The 22,131-nt window shown below is 43.7% G+C and overlaps 1 protein-coding gene across 7 annotated transcripts in view; it reads right to left on the reverse strand.

The window, feature by feature from the left end:
- LOC144099188 (uncharacterized) overlaps positions 1–22,123 on the reverse strand; it is a 44,883-nt gene extending 22,760 nt beyond the window's left edge. For 4 of the 7 annotated variants that reach the window (XM_077632330.1, XM_077632329.1, XM_077632327.1 and 1 more), the window contains exons 1-12: positions 21,567–22,123; positions 17,320–17,434; positions 14,866–15,039; positions 13,749–13,855; positions 12,139–12,320; positions 11,788–11,858; positions 10,049–10,112; positions 7,450–8,039; positions 5,558–5,765; positions 3,930–4,233; positions 3,288–3,371; positions 2,461–2,559 (exon numbers count right to left, since the gene is read on the reverse strand). In XM_077632330.1, the coding sequence (XP_077488456.1) occupies positions 2,461–2,559; positions 3,288–3,371; positions 3,930–4,233; positions 5,558–5,765; positions 7,450–8,039; positions 10,049–10,112; positions 11,788–11,858; positions 12,139–12,320; positions 13,749–13,855; positions 14,866–15,039; positions 17,320–17,434; positions 21,567–21,802 (2,234 nt within the window). In that variant the 5' untranslated portion in view covers positions 21,803–22,123. Of the gene's footprint in view, positions 1–2,460; positions 2,560–3,287; positions 3,372–3,929; positions 4,234–5,557; positions 5,766–7,449; positions 8,040–10,048; positions 10,113–11,787; positions 11,859–12,138; positions 12,321–13,748; positions 13,856–14,865; positions 15,040–17,319; positions 17,435–21,103; positions 21,263–21,566 lie in introns of those variants that run through there. The other 3 variants (XM_077632332.1, XM_077632328.1, XM_077632331.1) reach the window with 2 other exon arrangements.
- Between the last annotated feature and the right edge of the window lie 8 nt (positions 22,124–22,131).

A 22,131-nucleotide genomic window follows, 5' to 3' on the forward strand; every position in this document is an offset into this window, starting at 1 on the left:
CAAGCATAGTTGCACTTGCATTCAGTAACTTCATCTAACAGAAGAAGAAAACTACACTGAAAATAATGAAGAAGCTTGCCTCATCTGCGAGATGAAGTTATTGAGTGCAAATGCAAGCGTGCTTTCACACAATGACGACGATGTGTCACTAAGACTTCAGAGTAGCTTTGTTCGACAATACCCCTTTCCAATCACTTGTGTGGCAAGTTCACCTCTGCGCACTGCTGCTTGTACAGTGCTGAAGCATTTTCCTCAGACACTGCAGTTCCACATTTTGCGAACCTGCTCCCCTCATCCCTCTGTGTTCTATAGTGGAAGGTACAGTGTAAGCTTGAACAACCATGTGATAGCATGCTACTTCATGAACGTTGTGCTGGCAATGAACATTGTGAATGCACTCCTAGTTACACCTCCAACACCTGCAGTTCTGCTCATGCCCACTTTTCCTTCCCTTCCCAGTTCAGGTTGAGAGGAGAAAAAAAAAATGGAGTGCCTATCCAAAATTTTCTTCCTCCTCCTCTCAATCTCTCTCTGCTCCCCTACTTAGAGAAGAAGAAGTGTGTTCACAGCACAGCTGTGAAGCACCCATTCCTGGGCGCTAAGTGGCAAAGGGCTGTAATGGTGTAATCAGAATGTGGCTGCAGGAGGTGGGTTAGTTCAAAACCCACCTCCTGACACCCATCGAAAAAAAATTACAGGATTGCACTTAAGTGTGCTTAAGAGACCAAATTCGAAACCCTTTCCTTGTCCTCTTTATCCTTCATCTTTCATTTTATGTGACAGCACATACAGCTCATTCTGTGAAAAGCCCTCAGCAAAGCCCTCAGGGTCGTAGTAGTAGTAGTTGTCTATGTGTGCCAGAAATATTCCTTCCCTTACAGTGGTGGGCTCAGTGCCATTTCTACCCAGATGTGAGGCAGTCATTTCCTTTCCTTAAAACCAATAGTGTGGGGGTTCAAGTGGGTTTGGATGCCCACCTGGTGACTTTTTTTCCATAAAACCAATTTTCATTTGATTTTCCTTCCATCAGGCACCACTTGAGGTGTCACCAGTGAGGTGGGCATCATTTCCTTTCCTTAAATTGTCCAATGAGCAAGGCATTGTGTGGACTCCTTGGCAACCCTGCAACACACTGCCCCACTCTTAAAAAGGAAGCTTAAGCATCCTCCAATTTTTCTTTTATTTTCTGCAATTTTTCTTCTTCTTCGTTTTTGTTTGTGCTGCTATTTATTTCCTTTTACTTTGTTTTTTCTTTTTCATTTCTGGTTCCTTTATTTCATATACTCAAGAACTGCTGCTTAATCAAGTTTTACATTTTTGTTTTATTTACCAAAAACTTATCATTGACAGTTCATGCCATCAACTTTGGTCAACAGCTTCAGCTTAAATCTTCAGCTTCCGTCTGCAACTTCCATCTACAATTTTTGTCCATCCCACTCATGAGCCAAGAAAGGCTTTCACCTTAAAATGGGTACAAGTGTCCCCCAGGACGCCGTCAGGGGTGGGCACTTAGGAGAAGCTCTGTGAACCTTAATGTGCTCCTTACATGGCCAGCAAGCCATGTTTCACATGAGATCAAAGCCTGCTAAAGATGGTAATCTTTAGCTAACACGGTTTGATTGTGGGCAAGCCTCAATGTGCTGTCAATGGGTGCACACATGCATTAGAGCAACAGGCTCCTTCACTAAGAAGATAAGCAGCCCCACTGCACCTGTAGAAAAGGTCGCAACAACGGTGGATGTCGAAGAAAGAGTATGCATAAAAAACAAAAACACTGCGGTCTATAAAAGGTACATATGTAGGTGTAGCTCTCAAATTATTGGCCTCAGTATATTGCAAAATCAGAATACCTTAACAGCTGTGCTGGATATACGCATTATTAGTATTGTAATCACCGAGTGAATTTTTTCTGTTTTACGACACCATCAAAAGTGCCCAGGGTTTGCCCTGAGATACTATCGCATTTACAACAATTCTGCTTTTCAGCAAGAAAAAAACGCACCCTGCACTGAATACACATTCAGCTAAGGCTGCTCTGACAGCACCCTAATGCATGTCAGTGTGATAAAAAAAAGTAAGAGCGGTAATAGCATACTCATTTCCTTTTGCCCACAGTTGAAAAGTTAAAACGTGAAGCCTCTCAAAGACGTGCAGAGAGCAAAAAGTTCAGTCGGCGTCCAAATGCTCACGTTAGTAAGCGTGCACCTTTGTATTAGACATTAGAAGGACCACACCACAGCTTGAGAAACCAGACACAGACGCTACACGACTGGCGTTGCATGCTCTTGTGGTACTGTTCATCTGCCAAATGCTACACAACTGGCGTTGCATGCTCTTGTGGCACTGTATATCTGCCCACCCAAGTATATAAACGCATGAAAAAAATGAGGCACATTAAGCTGCGCGACAGTAAACATTAACTCAGAACAGATGCTCTGATCTCTCAAGTGATCATCCCACCTCATGATGGCTTCCTCTCTCTTTATAAGCTGCTGCTGCAATTCCCTGGCAAGCAAATCTGCATTCCTTCGATGCTGAATCTCTTCTTGCAGTTCAGCCCTGTTAGCCGCGGAGAAGAGAACAGTGAAAACACAGCCTCAGCAGCTGTTCATGCACTGAATCTGTAGCTCTGCCTCCTCTTCCTTCTGTACAGCAACGGGTGTAAAAAAAAAAAAAACAGAGGCCCAATAAAAATATGTAACAAATTTTGCCTCGCATAACACCTTTACGCCTCAGTGCACCTTGATATTCCAGTCCATATCCAAATGCTTGTCTAAGCTTCAAATGTTCTAACAAATCAAATTTCTACTCCACAGGCCACAACGTACACTTCGAGCCTCTTCAATCACGAATTCGATGGTTATGAGACAGACAGTTTTGGTACTGTAGTAACCTCTTTCATCACTCACTTCAGTTCATCACTCAAAATTTGTGAAATCTGTACATTTCACACTGAAAATGCCTTTCCTGCAACTTTGCTACATGTCAACTTGCCCCATTTAGCATGCACACAGTCTGTACTTCATGACTCCCAGTCTTAAGACAAGTTATAGAAAGCAGACAAAAAGGAAATACAGAGTAAAACCTGACACCAAACACGAATGCAAGCCAATGCTAATAATCATGCTTTGCTGTGACAAGCAAGAGCTACAGTTATAATGAGGAACTCTGCGCCATGCAAGCTTCCAGAACTATTAGTCCCGCATTAGATTACATATGTGCTTTCTATTCGCATGTCGCAGACAGAGGTTATGTTCTGACATACTACCGTTACTACCTCCCCTTACCTTGTGGAGCTGACTTCTCTCTGCAGTGTAGTGACCAGAGCTCCGAGGTCAGATGCTGGGGTTGCTGACAGCTCGACGACATGTCTGGGCAAGCATGAAAACAGTGCTTTTCTATACACGAGTAAAATTTTCGCTTAGCGCTTCAGTAGCCAGGTTATTCAATTAGGACAAAAACTCTCCTCCAGTTACAAGAGGCAATCAGAAGGGAACAGAGCAGGTTCCCAACTAGTCTCATTGCGTCAAAGCCCAAACACCAGCTATTCAGGTCTACATACAGGCAGAAAAAAAAAGGAATATAGTTGTGAGGGCTAACTAATTCAATCTTAAACTTAATGCAAAAGCAGCATGAAAAAAAGAGACAGAAAAGGCAGCGCACACACGCAACGCCCCCCCTGTTATATGTGTGCCTTTTGCTGTCCCTCTCCGTTTGCAGTTCTTTTCATTATTGTGACATAAAATGTATTGTGAAAGAACTACAATTCAATCGGCAAGGGACTAAAATGGCAATTCTGGTTGGCTGCATTTGCAAGTGCTAGTTGCACTGCCTAATTCCACAATGTGTTTGGAGGCTTTGAGCCAAGGCCTTTTCTTTTTTATGACCCCTGTGCTCTGTAAGCTTCTATATATCTAAAGAGTGCACACCTTGTAGTGACTTCTTGCCTGTCTACTGCTGAGCTTCTGCTTTTTGTCGAATGACTCGATGCGCTCGACCTCTTGCGGACAATCTGCACACTGCCACCGTTGACCGTGCCACCCAGATCGTCCGGTGGTCTGGGTGAGACACTATCTGGCCTGCCATTGTTGTCTCGTAGCAGGCTAGGTCTCCTCGAGCCGCCAATGACCAGTGGGCTCGCTCTTGACGGAGGTGCTGATGATGAAGAGGAACTCCAGGAACTACGGAGGCGGCTTTTGCTCAGCCGGGGAGGTCTCTGTGGGGTGCCGACATCTGGAAAGCAAAACTGTTGTGAACAGTGCGTTTCCACCACACTTATGCACCAGAAAATATGGAACATTCAAGCAGCGTTTTTCGGGAAGACTTCCTAAGAGAATCAGTGAAGCTACACACAAACAAATGTTCAGTCAGCTAAACTTGTTGAAGCATGGTACATGCACCTCCAGATTTTCTGTTCTACTGGGCTTCTCCCATTCAAGCGTGGCAGAGGTGACGTCAAAGTTTTGTTTTGAAGAAGTACATCCAGAGCACAGTATGGGGGTTCATAAGACTCTAGTACTTAGCCAATTTGCCAATTCTAGCTTATGCTTCCGTCACATCACTTCCATTATGTTTTTACTGCTGAGCTTCATCAAACAATCATCGCTCCAGTTGGCGTGTCCACTGAACTTACGCACGCCTGCCTGACTTTCCCGCTCTCTGCTATGTTTGCCTTCTTTTGGAACCCACCCTGTTACCCTAAAGAACTATCGGTAATCTGTTCTGCCCACTGCATGGCCTGTACATGTCCATTTCCTGTTCTTGATTTCACCTACAATATCATTAACGTCTCTTTGTTCCCTCGCCTATTCTGCTCTCTTCCCATCTACTAATTAATGTTACCCCTATTTTCTTTCCCATACCTTGCTATGCTGTCCACAATTTAATTTCAACCCTTTTTGTTAGCCTCCAAGTTTCTGCCCCATAGGTGAGTACTGATGAGATACAATTTATTATATACCCCTCTCTTGAGAGATATCAGCAAGCGGCTAGTCTTAAACCGAGAGCGCCTGACACTATTAGGGTGCTTCGGCATCGAAAAACCATGCTGTTATTACAGGTGTGTAGTTACAGCTGGATGTACACTTTAAAACATAATTGTAATTCTTAAACAATCTCTCTTCACACCCAAAATAAATGTCCACAGTATTCTCTCTAAAAAGATTCCTCTGGAGCTCCCATGCTGTTATGTCTAAATCACGCACTTATCATAACTGTCAACAATTTTCAACATGAGAAGAATGTCCAAACAGCATTTGTAAGCTATTGGTTAATAAAGCCCTGTGATGCCTCCTAAAAGTCTCACGCCTCTATCTAGTTCTGTCGAAACTGTACAAGCATCAATGGGAGGGTCTCTCAGAGTTTAAGACCAAGGTGAATACGTCTCCAGATATGAAGAATGCATCTATGAAAAAGCTATGCTTCTGCCTTCTGCCATTATGCTTCTGCCTGGGTGGACTGAAGCATATTCCATCCAGGCAGAATCAATTTCCTTCTGCTGATAATTTTAGCTGGAAGAAATCACATACACAGCAAGGGTGCTGCAAGTACCGCTCACCATCGGAACGTGGCTGGTGCTGCTCAATTGATGGTTTGCGCTGGGGGCTAGAAGCTGACTTGCGTGGCGCTGCGGTTGGGGGAGAGCTGTTCTTTGAAATGCTCAGCTTCAGAGCCCCATTAGAGTTCACCGGGACGATTGCATTTCTCTCCCAGATTTCCTCTGTGCCTTGCAGAGTGTCCACACGTCCCAAGGTGCCTTCCATCACCTTATGAGAAATCAAAAAAGAAAACTAAGCACACATGCATACACAGACAAAAATGATAAAAATGTGATGCAGAAAGCAGCTTGGAAAAAAACTCAGGTTAACAACACTTTCTCGTGTTAAAGTGAGAAGCAGTTAGAAGTGCTACTTTCCAAAAAATACAGTTCGACCTTAAATGTAATGATGTTTTCAAAGGAGACATCAGTTTCTTTTATCAAATTCAGAATTCATTAACAACATGCAATCATTTAGCTCAATGCTAGCCTGATGTCAAAATGCAGCCTCAGCGCTGCAGCTGGCACCATTAGTGGTAATCAGAACTTCTAGACTATTCGGAATCATCAAACCTAGGATAAATATTATTCCTTTTTTAAATGACTAATTTAAAACTACTACTTTTATGTATTTTATTATGTGATGTGCCCTCGTGTTCATATTTATACAGTTCCAATGATTTTCCACTGTTTACACTGTACATCAGTATGTTAGTCACTACTTTATTTGCTAGTGTCTCGCTCAAAATTATTTGTGAACTCATAGTATATTGAATGTATTGATATTGAATGTCTTGTTCCAAATCATTCGAAGCCATATCCCCTTACTAATGACATCACTGGGCCTTCTATGTACAAACATAAATGCCTTATGACCAGTTAGGTCTCATTAAAATTTCATTACAGTGGACCTCAAATTCAACAATGAATTGTCACACTGAGGACATTGTAGTGCCGGCTGCACTAAATCTAAGTTTTATTGCACTCTTCTTGTTTGTTGTAAAATTTGGGCTGCCTTATTTGTTTTCTAATATATTAAAGGAAAAGTTTACTGACGAACTCACACATACCTGCCCCATTCTGCAAGAGGTATGTTTCTTAAATCCCTAATGGTAAAGCACAAGGCATTCAATGCATGGCCCTTTAGTTTCCACCAAAACAGCACAACCAAAGCCAGCACAAAAAAAGGGGCAACTTGAAAAACAGCCAAAAATAAAGCTTTGGTATTAAATCAATCAGTCAACCATTGTGAATCAGGCCAGCTAGGCCTCCCTGCTGCTGATGCCAACTTGCTTCATCTTGATACCAGCCTCACCACTATGTGAAAGCTGCTTGAAACTTAACGAAGAAAGCTCATCTCTTTTTCAAAGGAATCTAGAAAAACGCAGAATGTGAAGCTTGCACTCTATAAAGACAAAGCAGTCTGTTGAAAAGACTATCGAGAAAGCGCTTAGCCTCCACTAGCCCAGAGTCTAGAGCACACAACTTGAGGCCCTGAAGACCCAACATTGAGCACAGAATGTCACAAAGGTCTCAGCATTTTTTATTTGGCACATGTAGAAGATTTTGTGGAGCATGTACTTGAGTAAGAAGTATTTCCTGCAATCAAAAAGATTAGTACAGAATTGAACTACCGAAGTGGAATTGACAATTAGCCAGCAGTTGCCAAACAACTAAAAAATTATTGCTTCAAGAACTCGCAGCTTTATCAGCATGCAATTAATTTATTCAACACACCAGCACAAGGCATGTAAAACACAGATGAAGAAAAACACAAAACAAAGTTGGACTTTCCACGAAAATATAATTTATCTCGCAATGCCTACAAGTAATTTAGCCACTACCCATTACTAAAGCAAGATGCAACGGCAGGCGCAAAGCAAGCTGACAAGTTGAAGCAATGATGAACTTACCTTGCGCGCAGAAAGGTCCTCAATCTCTTCCGTCGAATCCCACTCGCTGTCAGATGGCACAGGGGCCTTTTCAACGGCAACTGCTTTCGATGGCTCAGGTACCTCTTCGAGCAGTTTTTCAATAATCTTCTCTTCGCCTTCTTTCGCAGGGTTCTTCCTGAGTTGCTGGCCATCGTATGCCAGTAGCACTTCCACAGACTTGTGCAGCTCGGGCTCCGTCTTCGAGTTTCGCTTCTGCGACACTGACGACGGCACATGGAGCGACGTGGCCTTCGCGTCTCCTTCAGAGTCTTCAAACGAGATGTCGTCCTCCATCCAACTGGGAATGTCGTTGCCTTCGAAGTGGGGCTTGCTTGGCGTTTTCTTTGGTGACGATGCTTCTGTCTGAGGCTTAGTGATAGCAATTTCTTTCGCTTCTTTCGATGCTTCTGGACCAGCTTCTTTCTGAGCGCCAACCTCTATTCTTGTCTGGCTGCCATCTGTCACTGGTTTTTGTTGTGTACCAGAGTCACTGGAATTCACTATGAGGGAAGAGATGTATGGCTTGCGCTGCTCTTTAATGCCAAGATGGTTTGGGCTCGGTGAATGCCCTGCAAGGTGCAAAACGGAATAGAAAGGACCGGGAATGATTAATTAAACTCTGGAATAAACTTTTTGCTTCTCAAACTGCAACGAATACAGCTGGCACAATCAACAGCCCCCCCTCCCCAGCCCTAACAGTCATTATGGCTCAAGCCTACAAGGTAACAATGTCTTTGCACAGCAGCTGAACGTGGGAGCTTTTTGCAGAAGTTTCTGCTGTGTCAGCACTGGTCAGTCACTAGAAGAGACACAAGAGGGCAATGCTAAGTCCAGCTTGAGTGACAGCTTAACATCCCAAGGTACTAAGGAAAGAATTTTGCTGCTGAGAACAGAATTTTGATAAGCCAAAAAATTGCATAAGAGAAAGACTAATGACACTCCTAGAGAATTTCAGTAACTCCACCTAGCCACAAGAATTCTTTGCCGATCATGACTGTCACCAGAAACATCAGCAGCAAATGCTGTTGAGACAAGGAAATGAGAAAGCCATCGTGAAACAAAGTTCGGAGGGTCAAACCAAGCACCAGATCTTGGGATTGTTCCCACTGTTCCCAAAAGGTGAGGCCAGTAATAGCATGAAGCATAATAAACTGAGCTTCATTGCAAAATACGGCAATGGCACCACCTGTTGATAAATAGTACAATAAAGGCACATTGGATAGGCAGGAAGAGTGGCTTTGTATTTGTTCGCTGCCTCCGATTCCCTGAGAGATTCGCCATTTTCCCTGATCTGCTAGTAGCCCACGTCATAAACGTGACATAACAGTGGCCCTGCTTCTGGAGTTGTAATTTGGGGAAGAAATTGGCAGTGAAGCGGTCTCCTTTTCGAACAGAAAAAAACGCCGGTTCTGTTCCTGAAAGGTAATACCGCATTTACTCGTGTATAACCTGGCCCTACATATAACCCGCACCCCTAACTTTGAACTCCATGGAAAAAAAAAAAAGAAACCTTGCGTGCAACCCGTACGTTTACCTAAGAAAAAAAAAAATGAGCGCTAGAAAGATAAAACTGCAAACTCAGTGATCATTTTGTTTTCAGAACATTATTAAAACGACCAACACCATGCCACTGGTTATCAGATTCTCACTGCTGCCATACGAGGCTTCATCACCACTCTCAAAGACATAGTCGTCCTTGGAACCATCCAAGCTGTTACTGATGGCACATTTTTTATAGCTTTTATGCACTAAGTTGGCCGGTATCGCTTTCCATGCATCCACAATCCACTGGCACAGCAATAGAATATTGGGCCTACGCATGTGTCCCATCGGTGTCAGTGCGTAAATGCCATCGGCCATCCACAGGGCACACAGCTGCTTCATGTGTGCCTTGCACGGCTTGTTCAGGCACACGTCGAGTGGCTGTAGCATGGATGTCATGCCGCCAGGTATTATAACGAGGTCGGTGCCGGTCTCAGCGAGGCGAGCCTTCACCGCATCAGTGCAGTGGCCTCGGAAGGAATCCAGTATGAGCATCGACAGGCGTGCCAGCAAGGCACTACGCTCAACAATGCTGGCTGAAGAAAACGTGGCGAATGGCATGGGGAAGAATAAACAGACAATGAATGTGGATTTGGCTATGCCTTTTGTTGGCCCCTCATCGGCTTCACAAGCATCGATGACGATGGGGACGGCGAACTACACGGGGGAAGCCGCCGCGCATTGCCGTGAAGCCGACCCCCACCTCCCAAAAAATTCGCAGATAACCCCCACTTTTTAAACGCGTCTTTTCAAATTTTGTTGTGGGTTATACGCGAGTAAATACGGTATATCAGCCTAGCTCAGCTTCTTGTCGCTACTGGTCTATACTTTAGAGTTCCTTGCAGTCTAGCAAATTGATAAACCAGGCTCCCGAATGGCCAACACTTGCTCTGGCATGAAAAAGCAAAGACCCCAACACTAAGAGCTTGTAAAAGATAAGCCGCATGCTCAAGCTAAGCAAACCTGACAATACTCAGCAGCACACTGCAAAGGCTATGAGACACAAAGTGCTTATCTGCACATATGCTGAACTTACCAGTGAAAGAATGCTGAGGGGACAGATGTGAAGGTGAAGGAATGACCACGCTGTACGGTAACCTCTGCAGGAGCAAGAAAGACAAAGATAAGAATTAAGAGCAGCTACATCTCCACAGGAACCTAACAATGATGTATAATGCTGTGGCACAAGTCCTGTTGCCATGTGTTGACATTAATCTTGGGGGATGAACCCACTTTCAATCAAAGTGGTTCCCAGGAGGCGAGAAATGAGGGAGCACGATTATTTAGAATCTCAAATTTGCAAAAAGTATTCGCTATTTGTTTCAATTTGTGCTCAGTGTTTTTTTTTCTATTTGAAGCACTCAAATTTCCTGAATATTAAAGAATAGTTTTGAAAATATATTAAATGTCCACAGATACTGCAGTGCTGCTCTGGTAGATTTTTTCCCTGTTGCCGCACAAAAAAGATGAGCAATTTTTTTGTGGGACCATAGGGAAAAAAAAATGTACCAACTGGGAAACGTAATAGCTGAATAAAGCGCGTGAAAAAAACTGTATGTCGCTACACCTGCACTTTCTTTTTTTAAATTCCTGCAAGAGCAACATGCTTCTCTGGAATTTACAATGCTCGTATTGCCCTTGCAATCATTTTGTGAGTGCAGGATGTCTGAAACGCTGTGTGATAGCTCTCCATCTGCCTGAGCAGCTGTTGAAGAAAGGAAGACAGCAACAAAAGCCTCAGAGTCAATCCGTGCACCCACATCTCCCTCAGCACCGCCCATGTGCTGCCTGCTGTCTGTCGTGGCATAATTTTGTTTCTGCACCTTGAGTTGTTTGCCCTCTTGTCCGAGCAGCGATGGAACTGTGCCAACTGCCGCAACAAAATTTATGCCACCCGTAAAAGCGCATGGGTGCAGTGCACTGGAATCTGTTGAACACTGTGCTGCCAAATACCGATGGATGTTGAGTCCCGCTTTGGACGGCATGCCGTTACAGTGCCATCTGCGCTAAACATAGACTGTTAATACGCCAGCATAGAGTAAAGCACTAGCACTAGGCGACACGGAAAGGATGGTCCTACTCATGAGGTGTCATCTTAGCTACTGCTTTTCATTGGTCTCTTGAGCCATCTCATTGTGTTTTCCTCGCAATATGTTGTGTTGCACCCCTCCGATAGCAGCCTCAGACATCCTGCCGCCAGGGAGCCGATATTTAGCCAAACCAGTCACTAAAATTCCAACGAAATAAACCTTTTTTCTACCTCTCACTTGTGATCAGCTAACAATCCTTCATGGCAATATTCAGTAAGCTTCCTTGTCATCCAAAAATCAGGTCAAACTGTGACAACACACATTTTTCACTAAGCACAATTCCCAAATGGTTGTGTGAAATAAATCTTTTCTTTTTTATGGCTGTATTTTCTGAGACAAAAAAAAAAAAAAAAGCTGCCAACTTTATTTTGAAATGTCAGCATTCAAGTTCAACTTTTCAAGTTTGAGAAATATTCAGCAAATTTTTACTATTTGCAATAAATTTGCCCCTGGCAAAAAACCCCTATAAAAAAAATACATTCAAATGGTTTCACCTGCCCTATCTGAAACTACCTATGACCCCATGCCACACCCTGCTGATATTCTGAGCATTTGTTTCCTTATTTCACTCTTTTAGAAGGAAGAAAAAAATGAAAATAATTAAAAAAGACGACATTATGCACAGCCCAACTCTGAGGTTTCTGCTCACACAAACATGAGTCCGAGGACCAAGCTGTGCACGCACCTTTCCTTTCTTGCTTGCCTCGGAGTCACTCGATGACTTCCACGAGTCAACGTCCACGTTCTCGACCTCACCTGGTCAAGTCAAGGAAGAGGCATCAGAAAAAAAGCCTTGCAAAATTTAAAAAAAAAACCTTTAATCTACTGCACTCGGACAAAGATAAAGCCAATACATATTTCGCATAGGTTTTATCAGACCAAAACGAATGACATAAAAAAAGGTCACACAAAATGCAACTTTGAGAAAACTGCAGTTCATCAAATGTCAGTGTTGCCGATCAAGTACACTGGGAATCACAGCTCGGGAATGGAGGCAAATCTGAGAAATGCAACAACAAGATCAGTGAGCACTCACTGCCGTGTGCACCGCTTGTCTTTGGGACGAGCAGCTTGGCACATTCATCATGCCCAGCTCTCCGAGCAAGGTCGAGTGCCGTCCGGCCCTCGTCATCAACTGCATTAGCATTGGCACCCCGGCTCAGAAGCAGCTGAACCAGGGCCACCGAGCCAGCTTCCGAGGCCACCATCAGCGGAGTCCTGTCCACAGAGACAGTTGCTTTGTCAAATGCCAGATTAGTAATTGCCATGTAATGCTGCATGTAACTCCTTGCAGCATGGAGTCCACGTTTGTAGATACAGTAGAATCTCGATCACATGAATCTCACAGAGCAATAAAAAATATTTGTATTATCTGAAATCCGTATCATCCAAAAGAAAAAATCATTCGTTTGAAGAATTTACGCAGATCTGTTTTTGGCTGACGCGGTTCTCTTACAGCTGCGCGCTATTGCCGACTTGTGAAGTTGCCGCTGTGCTGAGCTTGTCATGCACCGTCGCTCCCTGCACGCGACTGTCAATCGCGACGTCGGCGATGTACAGGCCACAGGCCATGCTCATTGTTTACGAAGCACTCAGCGTGATGGGTGGTCTGGTGTTGCCGATGTACAGTAGCAAATACTTGGTGCTCGAGGGTGTGGCTCGTGCGTTTGTATCATCTGCAGTGGGATGGGTGGTTTCCGCCCATTGCACATAATGCACTCTGTCCGGGACATTTTAAGAATTCGTATCATCCCAAAATTCGTATCAGCAGAGATTGCATCACTGAGGTTCTACAGTACCACTCTTCGAAGAGCCTAGCTTTGTATTCAGGAAATCAGTGATGCTGGCTACATTTGAAATTCCTGCTGAACAGAATGGAAGGGCTATTTTGTGTCTTGAAGTAAGAACTGCTTTTCCAAACGAAAAAATGGTTTATGGCTTATGGGGGTTTAACGTCCCAAAACGACTCAGGCTATGAGGGACGCCTCCATCCAAATGCGACCATCGCGTCCGGGATCAAGCCTGCATCTTTCGGGTCAGCTGCCGAGCACTGACCCGAGCACTGTGGCTCAAAACCAAAAAATAGACACGGGCATCACCAAGTTGCAAAATGTGCCTAGGAAGTCTGTCTGCTGCTGTCACTTCTTTTTTCTCTCACATGATAGACTGCTTTACTAAAGGGCATTGCATCTGATTTTTCACTGTGGAAAAAGCTTTGGATCACGAAGAAAATAATTAATTCTGCATGAGTGTGTTTATGTTTGAAATAAGGTTGCAATTTCGAGAAAGTGGAAGTGCGCAGTGAATTCCTAAAGATTTTTTAGCCATTCATATTATATTTGTGAAACAGGGGGCACCAAGTATGTACACACAATATGTCTGATTTTTCTCGACAGCAAACCATAATGTGTGTCTGAAGAGGATAAGCCAACTTCAAATGCACTCTGAATGTAGTCCCCTCCACCCAGCTTTCTACCCTCGATGGACAAAAAAAAAAAAAAAAGAAAACAGACAAGAATTGACACTGACTTCCCCTCCAAAATGGACACTATTAACTTTTACATGTAAGCCTGTAAAAAATGTCAGAGCTACACTGTAGATCACTGCATGTGGGCACCAAAAAAAAATTTGCAATGGGACACCCACTTTTTCTTATTGTCCCCGGCGTTCGCTTGGGCACCATGGTCTAACAGGAGACGTGCCACATCCAGTTGCTGTTGAACTGCTGCCAAGTAGAGTGGTGACATTCCTTCCTGCAGAAGTGGAATGCGCCGTCGTGAGGAAGATGCCAGGGTGGCTGCACTGCTCTTTTTAGCACAGGAATGCACTTCATGGACAACCCCCCCCCCCCCCCCATTTCTGCAACCGTGTCTGCCCGTCTGCCCACGGTTTTGGGCATGAAATGCTTTCACATACCCGAAGAAATTCTCCAGATTGCTCTGAGCGCATGTAAATCCATGTCACTCCAGCATGCAGCCAGCAGTATCTTTGTGATGCCTTAAGTGGGAGATGATAGGACTCATCTCGTTTGCAAATATTTCAAATTTTCCAGGTTGCTTGTAAAGCTGTTCTACTTCTTTTGTGCACAGTTTCATGAATAGAATCTCAAGCATGTTTATGCTATACAAAAATAATTTGTTTTTTAATTTTCAAGGAACATTATAGAAAAGTATATTGAAGGTATAGCAATACAAGTTTTTCTGCCTGTTCCCCATGACAAGGGCTTTGCTCTGAACTAGAAGAATGTTGGTCTCTTTTATCCTTCTTTGAAACAAAAAAAATTTTTGCTAAGACAAATTTCTTAATGAATGAATAAGTTGTAGTGCAAAATTCAGTTTTTTTTGTTCAGCGCATGTGGTAGGCATGCAGTAAAATCTAAGAAAAAAATCCAAGAAAAAATAATCTCAATGAAAGGTTCATTGGTTTCAGAGAAAATGCTTCTTGAATGCTCAGAATTTGTGTTCTGAGAAATTACAGTCTGAAGTTTGGCCCTACAATTACAATCCTAAAACGAACCTTGCATACAGCTACAGGCAAACACGTACCCACACCTCAGCCTCAAACCACACCACGCACACTCAACATTATACCCAAACATATGACCACTATCTGGGGAACACCCCACACTGCATCACACTACATGGGCAAGCAAACTGCAACTACTATTTCAATGAGAACACACACACACATACCCTACATCACAGCTGTTGAAGTCTGTTCCGACAAAAGCCGATGATGTAAAAAAACAAAGAAAGCATGCTACCTTGTTTCTTGCCGAGACGTCAGCATCGAACTGCACCAGCAGTGTTGCCATGTCTGCCTGCCCCGTCGAGAGCGCCAGGTGAAGTGCCGTGTCCAGGTTCTGATCGGGAACATCTGGATTGGCTCTTTGCTCTAGAAGACATCTGGCTGCTTGCAGATGGTGGCCCTCCACAGCCTGCTCAGGGAAGAACCAAGCAGCAAGAAGTACTCTCACGGTCAATATGCCAACAAGGCAATTTGAGAAACATGAAATCAAGGAACGGTCTTGGCTAAAGGAGGCACACGGTAAATAAAATGGCCAATTTGGTGAAAATTTTCAATTTCTCAATTTACATTTTTTTTGCAACCAACTGGTCTTCATCCGTCTTATACCGAAATATGCAGTACAAATTTAAAAAATTGCATTTTTACAAATTGCGAGCATTGTGAGCGAATCGCATCTCTGATAGTCCTGGTGCATCGCGAATTTCATGGGTTTCCGATGAGAGAGCACCACCATCTTAGTAACACCATGAAGAAGACAGATCAGAAGATCAGAGCTTCTGTTAGTTGCAATGACGCATTTCTCTAATTAAAATCAAAAGCACTGAGATGATAAACGAGGCAGACGAGGGAATAAACTTTAAGTTTGATTTTCTCAGCTTTAACTCTGCGATCAGTGATCCCTGTGGCGTTCCATAAAGAATGCCAGTAGAATAATTCTGTTTTCTGTACAGGAATCCAGAGGCATTGTGGAATGCAATAAAGCTCTCGATTTTCCATGTAAGCAAGCAATAGTTTCTCAATATAATTCTGCAATAAACACTTTCATATCAGTATGCATGCTAGAGTTTAACTTTTATTTGCATGAGTACTGAGCGTCTAAAAAAAAGAACTAATTCCTTCATTGTACAGAACAGGGCTTTGTGAAGATGCTGACATAATGAAACTTGTGCACTTGCTCCTTAAATATTCAACACACCAGAGATGACTGCATGAGGGTGTTAATTGTAATTACTCCACAAAAATAACAACTAGATTAAAATACATTGCAATTTTGAAATCGGCATAAAAAGTTAAATACCTGTGCCAGATTGGGCTACATGTCATGCACACATAACGAAAATAGCTGCAATTGCTGCATCCCCAGTTAAGAAATTTACTGACATAAATTTGTAGAGCTAGTGGTTCGCTGACAAAAATAAGGCTTTCTATAAATAAAAAACTAACAAGTATTTCACATGTAGATAAAGGGTTTCCTCAGCTTCACCTAACAGTATTTGCTCATGCAGAAGTCGACCTGATTTCCAAAATCATGCTCTCCAAATTTGGGGCTGACCAAAGCATCCACAGTTAACATCCGAATCAAAAGTGGCCTGAAACTGTTAAGTTACATTACCACGCTAAAATGCAGCAAAGGAACACACGATGCATTGCAGCTGTTAAGAATTTGAGGACCCCCCAAAAAATCATAACACCATGAGGCTAACAGTAAGGGAAACTCCTGCATGAGACAGGCTACTTGGTGCAGGGTGCCAATAAAAATAGCCAGTTAAGGTTATTAAATCAGTGATGATTCAACACAGCTTGTGTCACCAAGTAGCCTCTGCAGGATAACTCTGTGCTTGTATATTGCTAACAGCTACCCATACGACCCACGCATTCACTGAAGCTACCAATGATCTGTTGTTCTAAGTTGCCTGAAGGCTTTCAGTGATCACAATCTTGTTGGCACCAGGACTGCTAAAAAATAACATGATTTAGAAAAACTTCTCTACAGCTATCACTGCTATCAATAATCACTGCTTTTTAATGCGAAAGCATTATATGCCCTATTAGCAGAAAATCCGGTGTCCGTCGCCGTCCATGCACGAAATTCTTCAGTGACATCACCATGCTCTCGCATGACGTCACCAGTACACCATAAGATAGCGACGTCTACAGCAAGAAAGAATAATTAAAATTTCATCCAAAGGTGTGGAGATATTGAACCAATGACCTGCAGATTGCGAGGCGAACATGCAACCCAAAGGGCACAACACCGTGTTACTTAATGGCGAATAAAGATGAACCTAGTGTACGCGTTTCCTAACAACTATAAGCTAATGAGTTTGAGTGTAATTAGAAAGGAAGGAATCTTTAATGAACTTCGCAATAGAGCTCCCGATGAGACAATGCTTTCGCATTCAAAGCACATAAGCAGTCTTAAGCGCCCTCTGCAATGTTTATTTGAACTCTGAAAAAAAAAAAAAAATGGTCCAGAGGTAAGACAGTGACCCCTGGATCAAAAACCAACTGAAAAAAGCATATCAAACAGGTGTGATAGCAAACAGCTGTTTGGAAAAATGTTTATCCAGATGAACTGTGCATTTTTCTCTGACAGTGGACAATATTGCAGAAACCTTTTGGCATATACATCACTGCAGACAGCTAATAGCTATCCACAACAATCATGCATACTACACAGATATATCACCTTCATCAACGGAGTTTTTCCTTCAGAGTCCAAGGCATCGATTCGAGCTTGGGCACGTAGCAGAAGCTGAACAATGGTCACGTGACCCCTCGCTGCTGCGAGGTGAAGTGGACTCCTAGAGAAAAATATATATACATATATGGCCTGTGCTCTGGAACAACTTTCTGCTGCCACTTTCAGTGCTGTTTTATTGATTACAGTAACAAAATTGCACGTGATGCAAGACATCTCGGTGTTAGCACACTTCCTGCCAACGTCTATCTGATGTCACACAGTTCATTGTGTAAATGTAAATAAAGAAACAAAAGGGTCTTTAGCAAGCCTATTTTGAAAGACGCAAAGTGAGTGAACTGCCTCTTCAAGAGCTATGAACACCTTTTGTTGGCTCCATTGATGCAAGCAATGTTCTCAATATTGCTAATGGCACTTTTGAAGGTGAATGCAGACTAGGCCTGAGTAAATGAATTTGCTTGGTGTTGAGTTTTTGTTTCTTTCGATGTATAGTGGATAATATATTGGAGAAATGTTTACAACCCTCTTTTGTTGGACATGGCTACATGATTTTCTCACTGAAATTTCGAGCAGAAGGGGCCACTAGCAAAACAGACCACATTTGGAGCACTTTCGTGTTCCAAAGTCCCCCAAGAATTTCGTGACTGGCTTTACCAATGCTAGTGCTAACGATATAGCAACAAGTTATCTCTTGCAAAGTCGGTAGGCTTAAAAGACATTATATTTGCTTCAAAGAAACTGCTCTGGGCACTGAGTACCTTAAAGATGTTTTGAAAACTGGCAGGACTTTACCCAGGTCTTTACCGATAGGCCTTTAGGGTGAAGGCCTTTATGAAGAAGGCCTTTAGACCAAAGGCCTTTCGGTCAAATGCCTTCAGCACATAAGGACCTTAAGTACCCACCTTAACTAGTGCTATCACACAATATTCTGCGCTTAGCCATGCTGAAGCATCTGCTATTTCTTTTTTAACATATACTATGGACCTACTGTTGGGCGAACGTGGCACAAGAGAGAATGATGAAATAAAAGGCATGGAGGTTAACTAGCCAACGCCTAGTATGCGACCCTACATGTGGGAAGGGGGACGAAAGGAGCCATAGAAAGAGAAGAGAGGAAGTAGATCACTTTTCCACGTGTCCGTATTCCGTAACTAGCAGGGTACATGGGGCATACTCTGGAAGTTTACAACCTTGAACTCAATCCTGAGTCTTTAATGAATTTCAAAAGCACCTTCACAGCTGTCCTCTGCAATGAAGGTTTAGTCCAAGGACCCAGAACCTTTGCTTCTGTAAGGGAAGGAGGGTCTAAGCGGTGGAGTGTTGCAGGCAGGAGGAAACGCTCACGCACAAACCCCGCAGTTCTCACACACAGGAGAGTCTGCCATTGCAATGCGGACCAAAAAGTAATGGCAAACTGTGACCTCAATGCAAGGCATGAAGATCAGCGAGCCAGAGGCTAAGCATATGCTTCTTTGAAAGAGCTCTAGTTACTATCAATAAACGGCCAAAGTATAAACTACGGATTGTTGTAACTCCTCCCTCGATGCCTAAATGACTCTGGAAGTAAATAAAAATTTCAAAAATACGTCATGTTCACTTTCAGGCCGCATTTCCGATACTAGGATACACATTTTTAAACACTGCAAAAATGTCCATTTTTCTTCAGTCTTCACTTGATTATGGAAAAAAAAAGGTAGCAAAGCCACTGCTTATTTTTTTTCTGGTGTCTGAGAATAATTAACACTCTTCTCACTGCTTTTCTTCCTTCATTTTCTCTTTCCTGCCATTTCTCACGCAGCAAGTGATAACTGGGTACGAAAATTTTAATCTGACAGCCATTATGACTGACAATTAGATACGGGCTGGCTCACAGCCATAAACTTTGCCCTGCTATGCTTCACCACAAGAGGGTGATAGAAGTGAAAGCTCTACTAGGGGTGTGTTAGGGGTTCACAGGCTCGTGATAGTTGCAGTAGTATTATGTCTCTGAAAGCTACAAGCTCAATGGCCTCAGCCATCCAGGATCGTATGAATGATAAACTTTTCATTCCGACGCTCTGGGGAACGCCGAAAGTCTGGTAATTTCTTATTACAAGATGGGCGAACCTGCAGTAGACATGAGGAACAAGATGGCAGCAACCGACCTATGCTACCCGAAATGCCCTGTTACTCTTAAAGGGAATACTAACACCAATGTTACGCTCGCTGACCTTAAACGAGATAAGTTTGCGGCCACAACAAACTATCATAGCACTGTGTGATGCAAGTCATTTATCACAGATACAAATGACCTGCAACGAAACTGATGTTAGGCTGTATGTGTGACCTTTTATCGTCCCAGATATAACAAGCGATACAAAAACAGCATGCACTGACTGCTATGAGTTCTGGTGTGGCAAGAATACATTGATCATGATAAAAAGATTCTGCATTTGCTGAGTCCAACATTAGACATGCAAACCATGCATAAATAGCCAGTTCTAGCCATTCAGAAAGAAGGCACCGTCAAGACAACCATAAAAATGTCGCACCGAGATCCCAGGAATACATTTTCTATTTATTTAAGCTAGCTCAAGGTTTGATAATTTCAGTGCCCCTCCTCGCTGTTTTCTCACACTTGGCCAGCTGTGTTTATGATGCAGACAAGTTCTTGCTTCATGCAACAAATGTTGGGATAAATCTCACTTAAATCAAAAATCTTTCAGGTGTAGTACCAGGAATAAGTAGCCAAGGAAATTTTGTTCCGGCAGCCATGATGACTCGAACAATTCAAACCAAGATACACTGCCATTTCTCATGCAGCAAAGGTAATAATGAGCTATGAAAATTTTAATCTGGCAGCCATGATGACTCTTGACAACTAAATATGAAATAGACTGCAATTTCTCATGCCACAAACCAACTGTGCCAGCAATGGTGACTTAAAACAACCTGCAAAATATTAAACCAAAGTCAAGAGCTAGACGGAACTGAGCAGCAAGCTGGGTGACAGAGCCTTCCTCATGACATTAAACTGCGAGCATAGCTATACATGTCTGCATCAATGTATATGAGCAGCTGTTCCTGCCAATGACAGTGGATGATGACGGAAGAAAGTTCAACTTTAATTATGCAGGAGAGCAAAAGCAATTAGTGTTCAACATAAATAAAATATGACAAAATCTATAACGCAACCAAGAAAAAAAAAGCAAACTTCACAATTAATGAGTGTGTGAGTGTCTCTGTAACCTGCTTAGAAGCAAACCACGGCATGTTTGTGTTTTTTTCTTTGACAAGTTTAAATCGCAGAGATGATGTAAGTGAGCAACCATCAAGAAAAATCAAGACATCAAAGCACATAAACATCTGTTCTTGAGACACGTTTCTAGCCACAGAGATACATGCACTAGCATCGCAAGAGGCCAGTGTGAAGCTGTGGTAATGGGGCTAATATGCACATTCTGCGCAGATAATCACAAATGCTAAGCTGGATGTTTACAGTGACAGCAGCGATCCCTGAACAACACATGACAGGCCACATATCTCAGAAAGAGCTGTTAACCGAACTTTAGGATTGCTTTAAACGGCAGAGGTTTGTTGCTAATCTTGGTCTAGGGGTGCTTCACACAGCAACACGACTCTTCAAGGAGACGGGCAAGCAAATGTCAGGACGGCATCGCTCTCGCCGCTCGCGCCTGACAGCTGGAGATAAGACTTCTGCGCTACACGGGTGTCGGCGGCATCGTTTACTTACAACAAGCAGTGGACGCAGAAACTGAAGAAAAGTACGCACAGCGCAAGCCCTCTGAATGCGGAGGCGAAACCGATGCTGGAGATAAGGGCCGTCCATCCCGCATCAGATAAGCGTTCGTCGTCGGAAAACATTCAGCTGCCGCCCCGCGCGAGAACGCGGAGGATATAGTAGGAGACCTCCGAGCAACAATGCATCGCGCACCCACGCGACTTTGGGAGGAACGGTGACCCCTTCACGACTTCCGTCGTCCACCCACGAGCAGCGGCTTCTCGCACGTTTCGCGCGCGCGGTTCATGCGTGCCAAACAACCTTCATCGTGGTCACGAAGGAGTTGCTTGACCGTGGACGCACCAAATTTGGAGAACCGCGCGCGCGCGCGCGTACGCACGAGCGCGTGCTGCCGAGCGAACGCTCGCTCCCATTTGAAAGCAAAGACGCGCAAGCAAGCGCACGCGTGAGCAGCAAACGGCGCGATATTATGCGGGCAGCGAAACACGCTTACCTGCTCTCATTGTCCTGGAAACTGACGTCAACTTTCTTGGCAGCGGACCTCGCCCGGTCTTCGTCGCCGAGCCAGCACGCCTTATGGAGCTTGGTGAAACTCGAGTCGGTCCGCGCGAGGTCGATTGAGTAGCCGTGGAATTCCTCTGTGTGTCCATCCTGCGAACTCAAACTAGCCGTGCTCTGCTTCTTGGCGGAGGACGATTTGAGTATTTTCTTCTGGAAAAACTTCTTCATGGCTCGCGCGCACGACCTCCCACGGAGAATGCATCAAGAGCGGAGAAAGAAAAGTAACAGCACGCAGTTTGCGCTCGATTACGGCCACTTGAAGTCGTTTGGGCGAGCGAGTGCGAGGCGACGACTGGACATCGTGCGGGGCCGGGCACACCGGATGCTTACGTAGTGTGCCGAAGGTCTGGCGAGGTGACAGCCAAGAAGTAACAGCAGTCGTGGTCACATTTTTGCTTGAGAAATGTTATTGTCTGTTGCCGCTGGCAACCGCACAAGCCAGGCGAGCCAGGCACGCGACACATTAGGCGCGCTGGGTATTTAATTTTTGTTTTTGT

The sequence above is a fragment of the Amblyomma americanum genome, chromosome 7 (genome assembly GCF_052857255.1).
Source record: "Amblyomma americanum isolate KBUSLIRL-KWMA chromosome 7, ASM5285725v1, whole genome shotgun sequence".
Classification (NCBI taxonomy): Eukaryota; Metazoa; Arthropoda; class Arachnida; order Ixodida; family Ixodidae; genus Amblyomma; species Amblyomma americanum.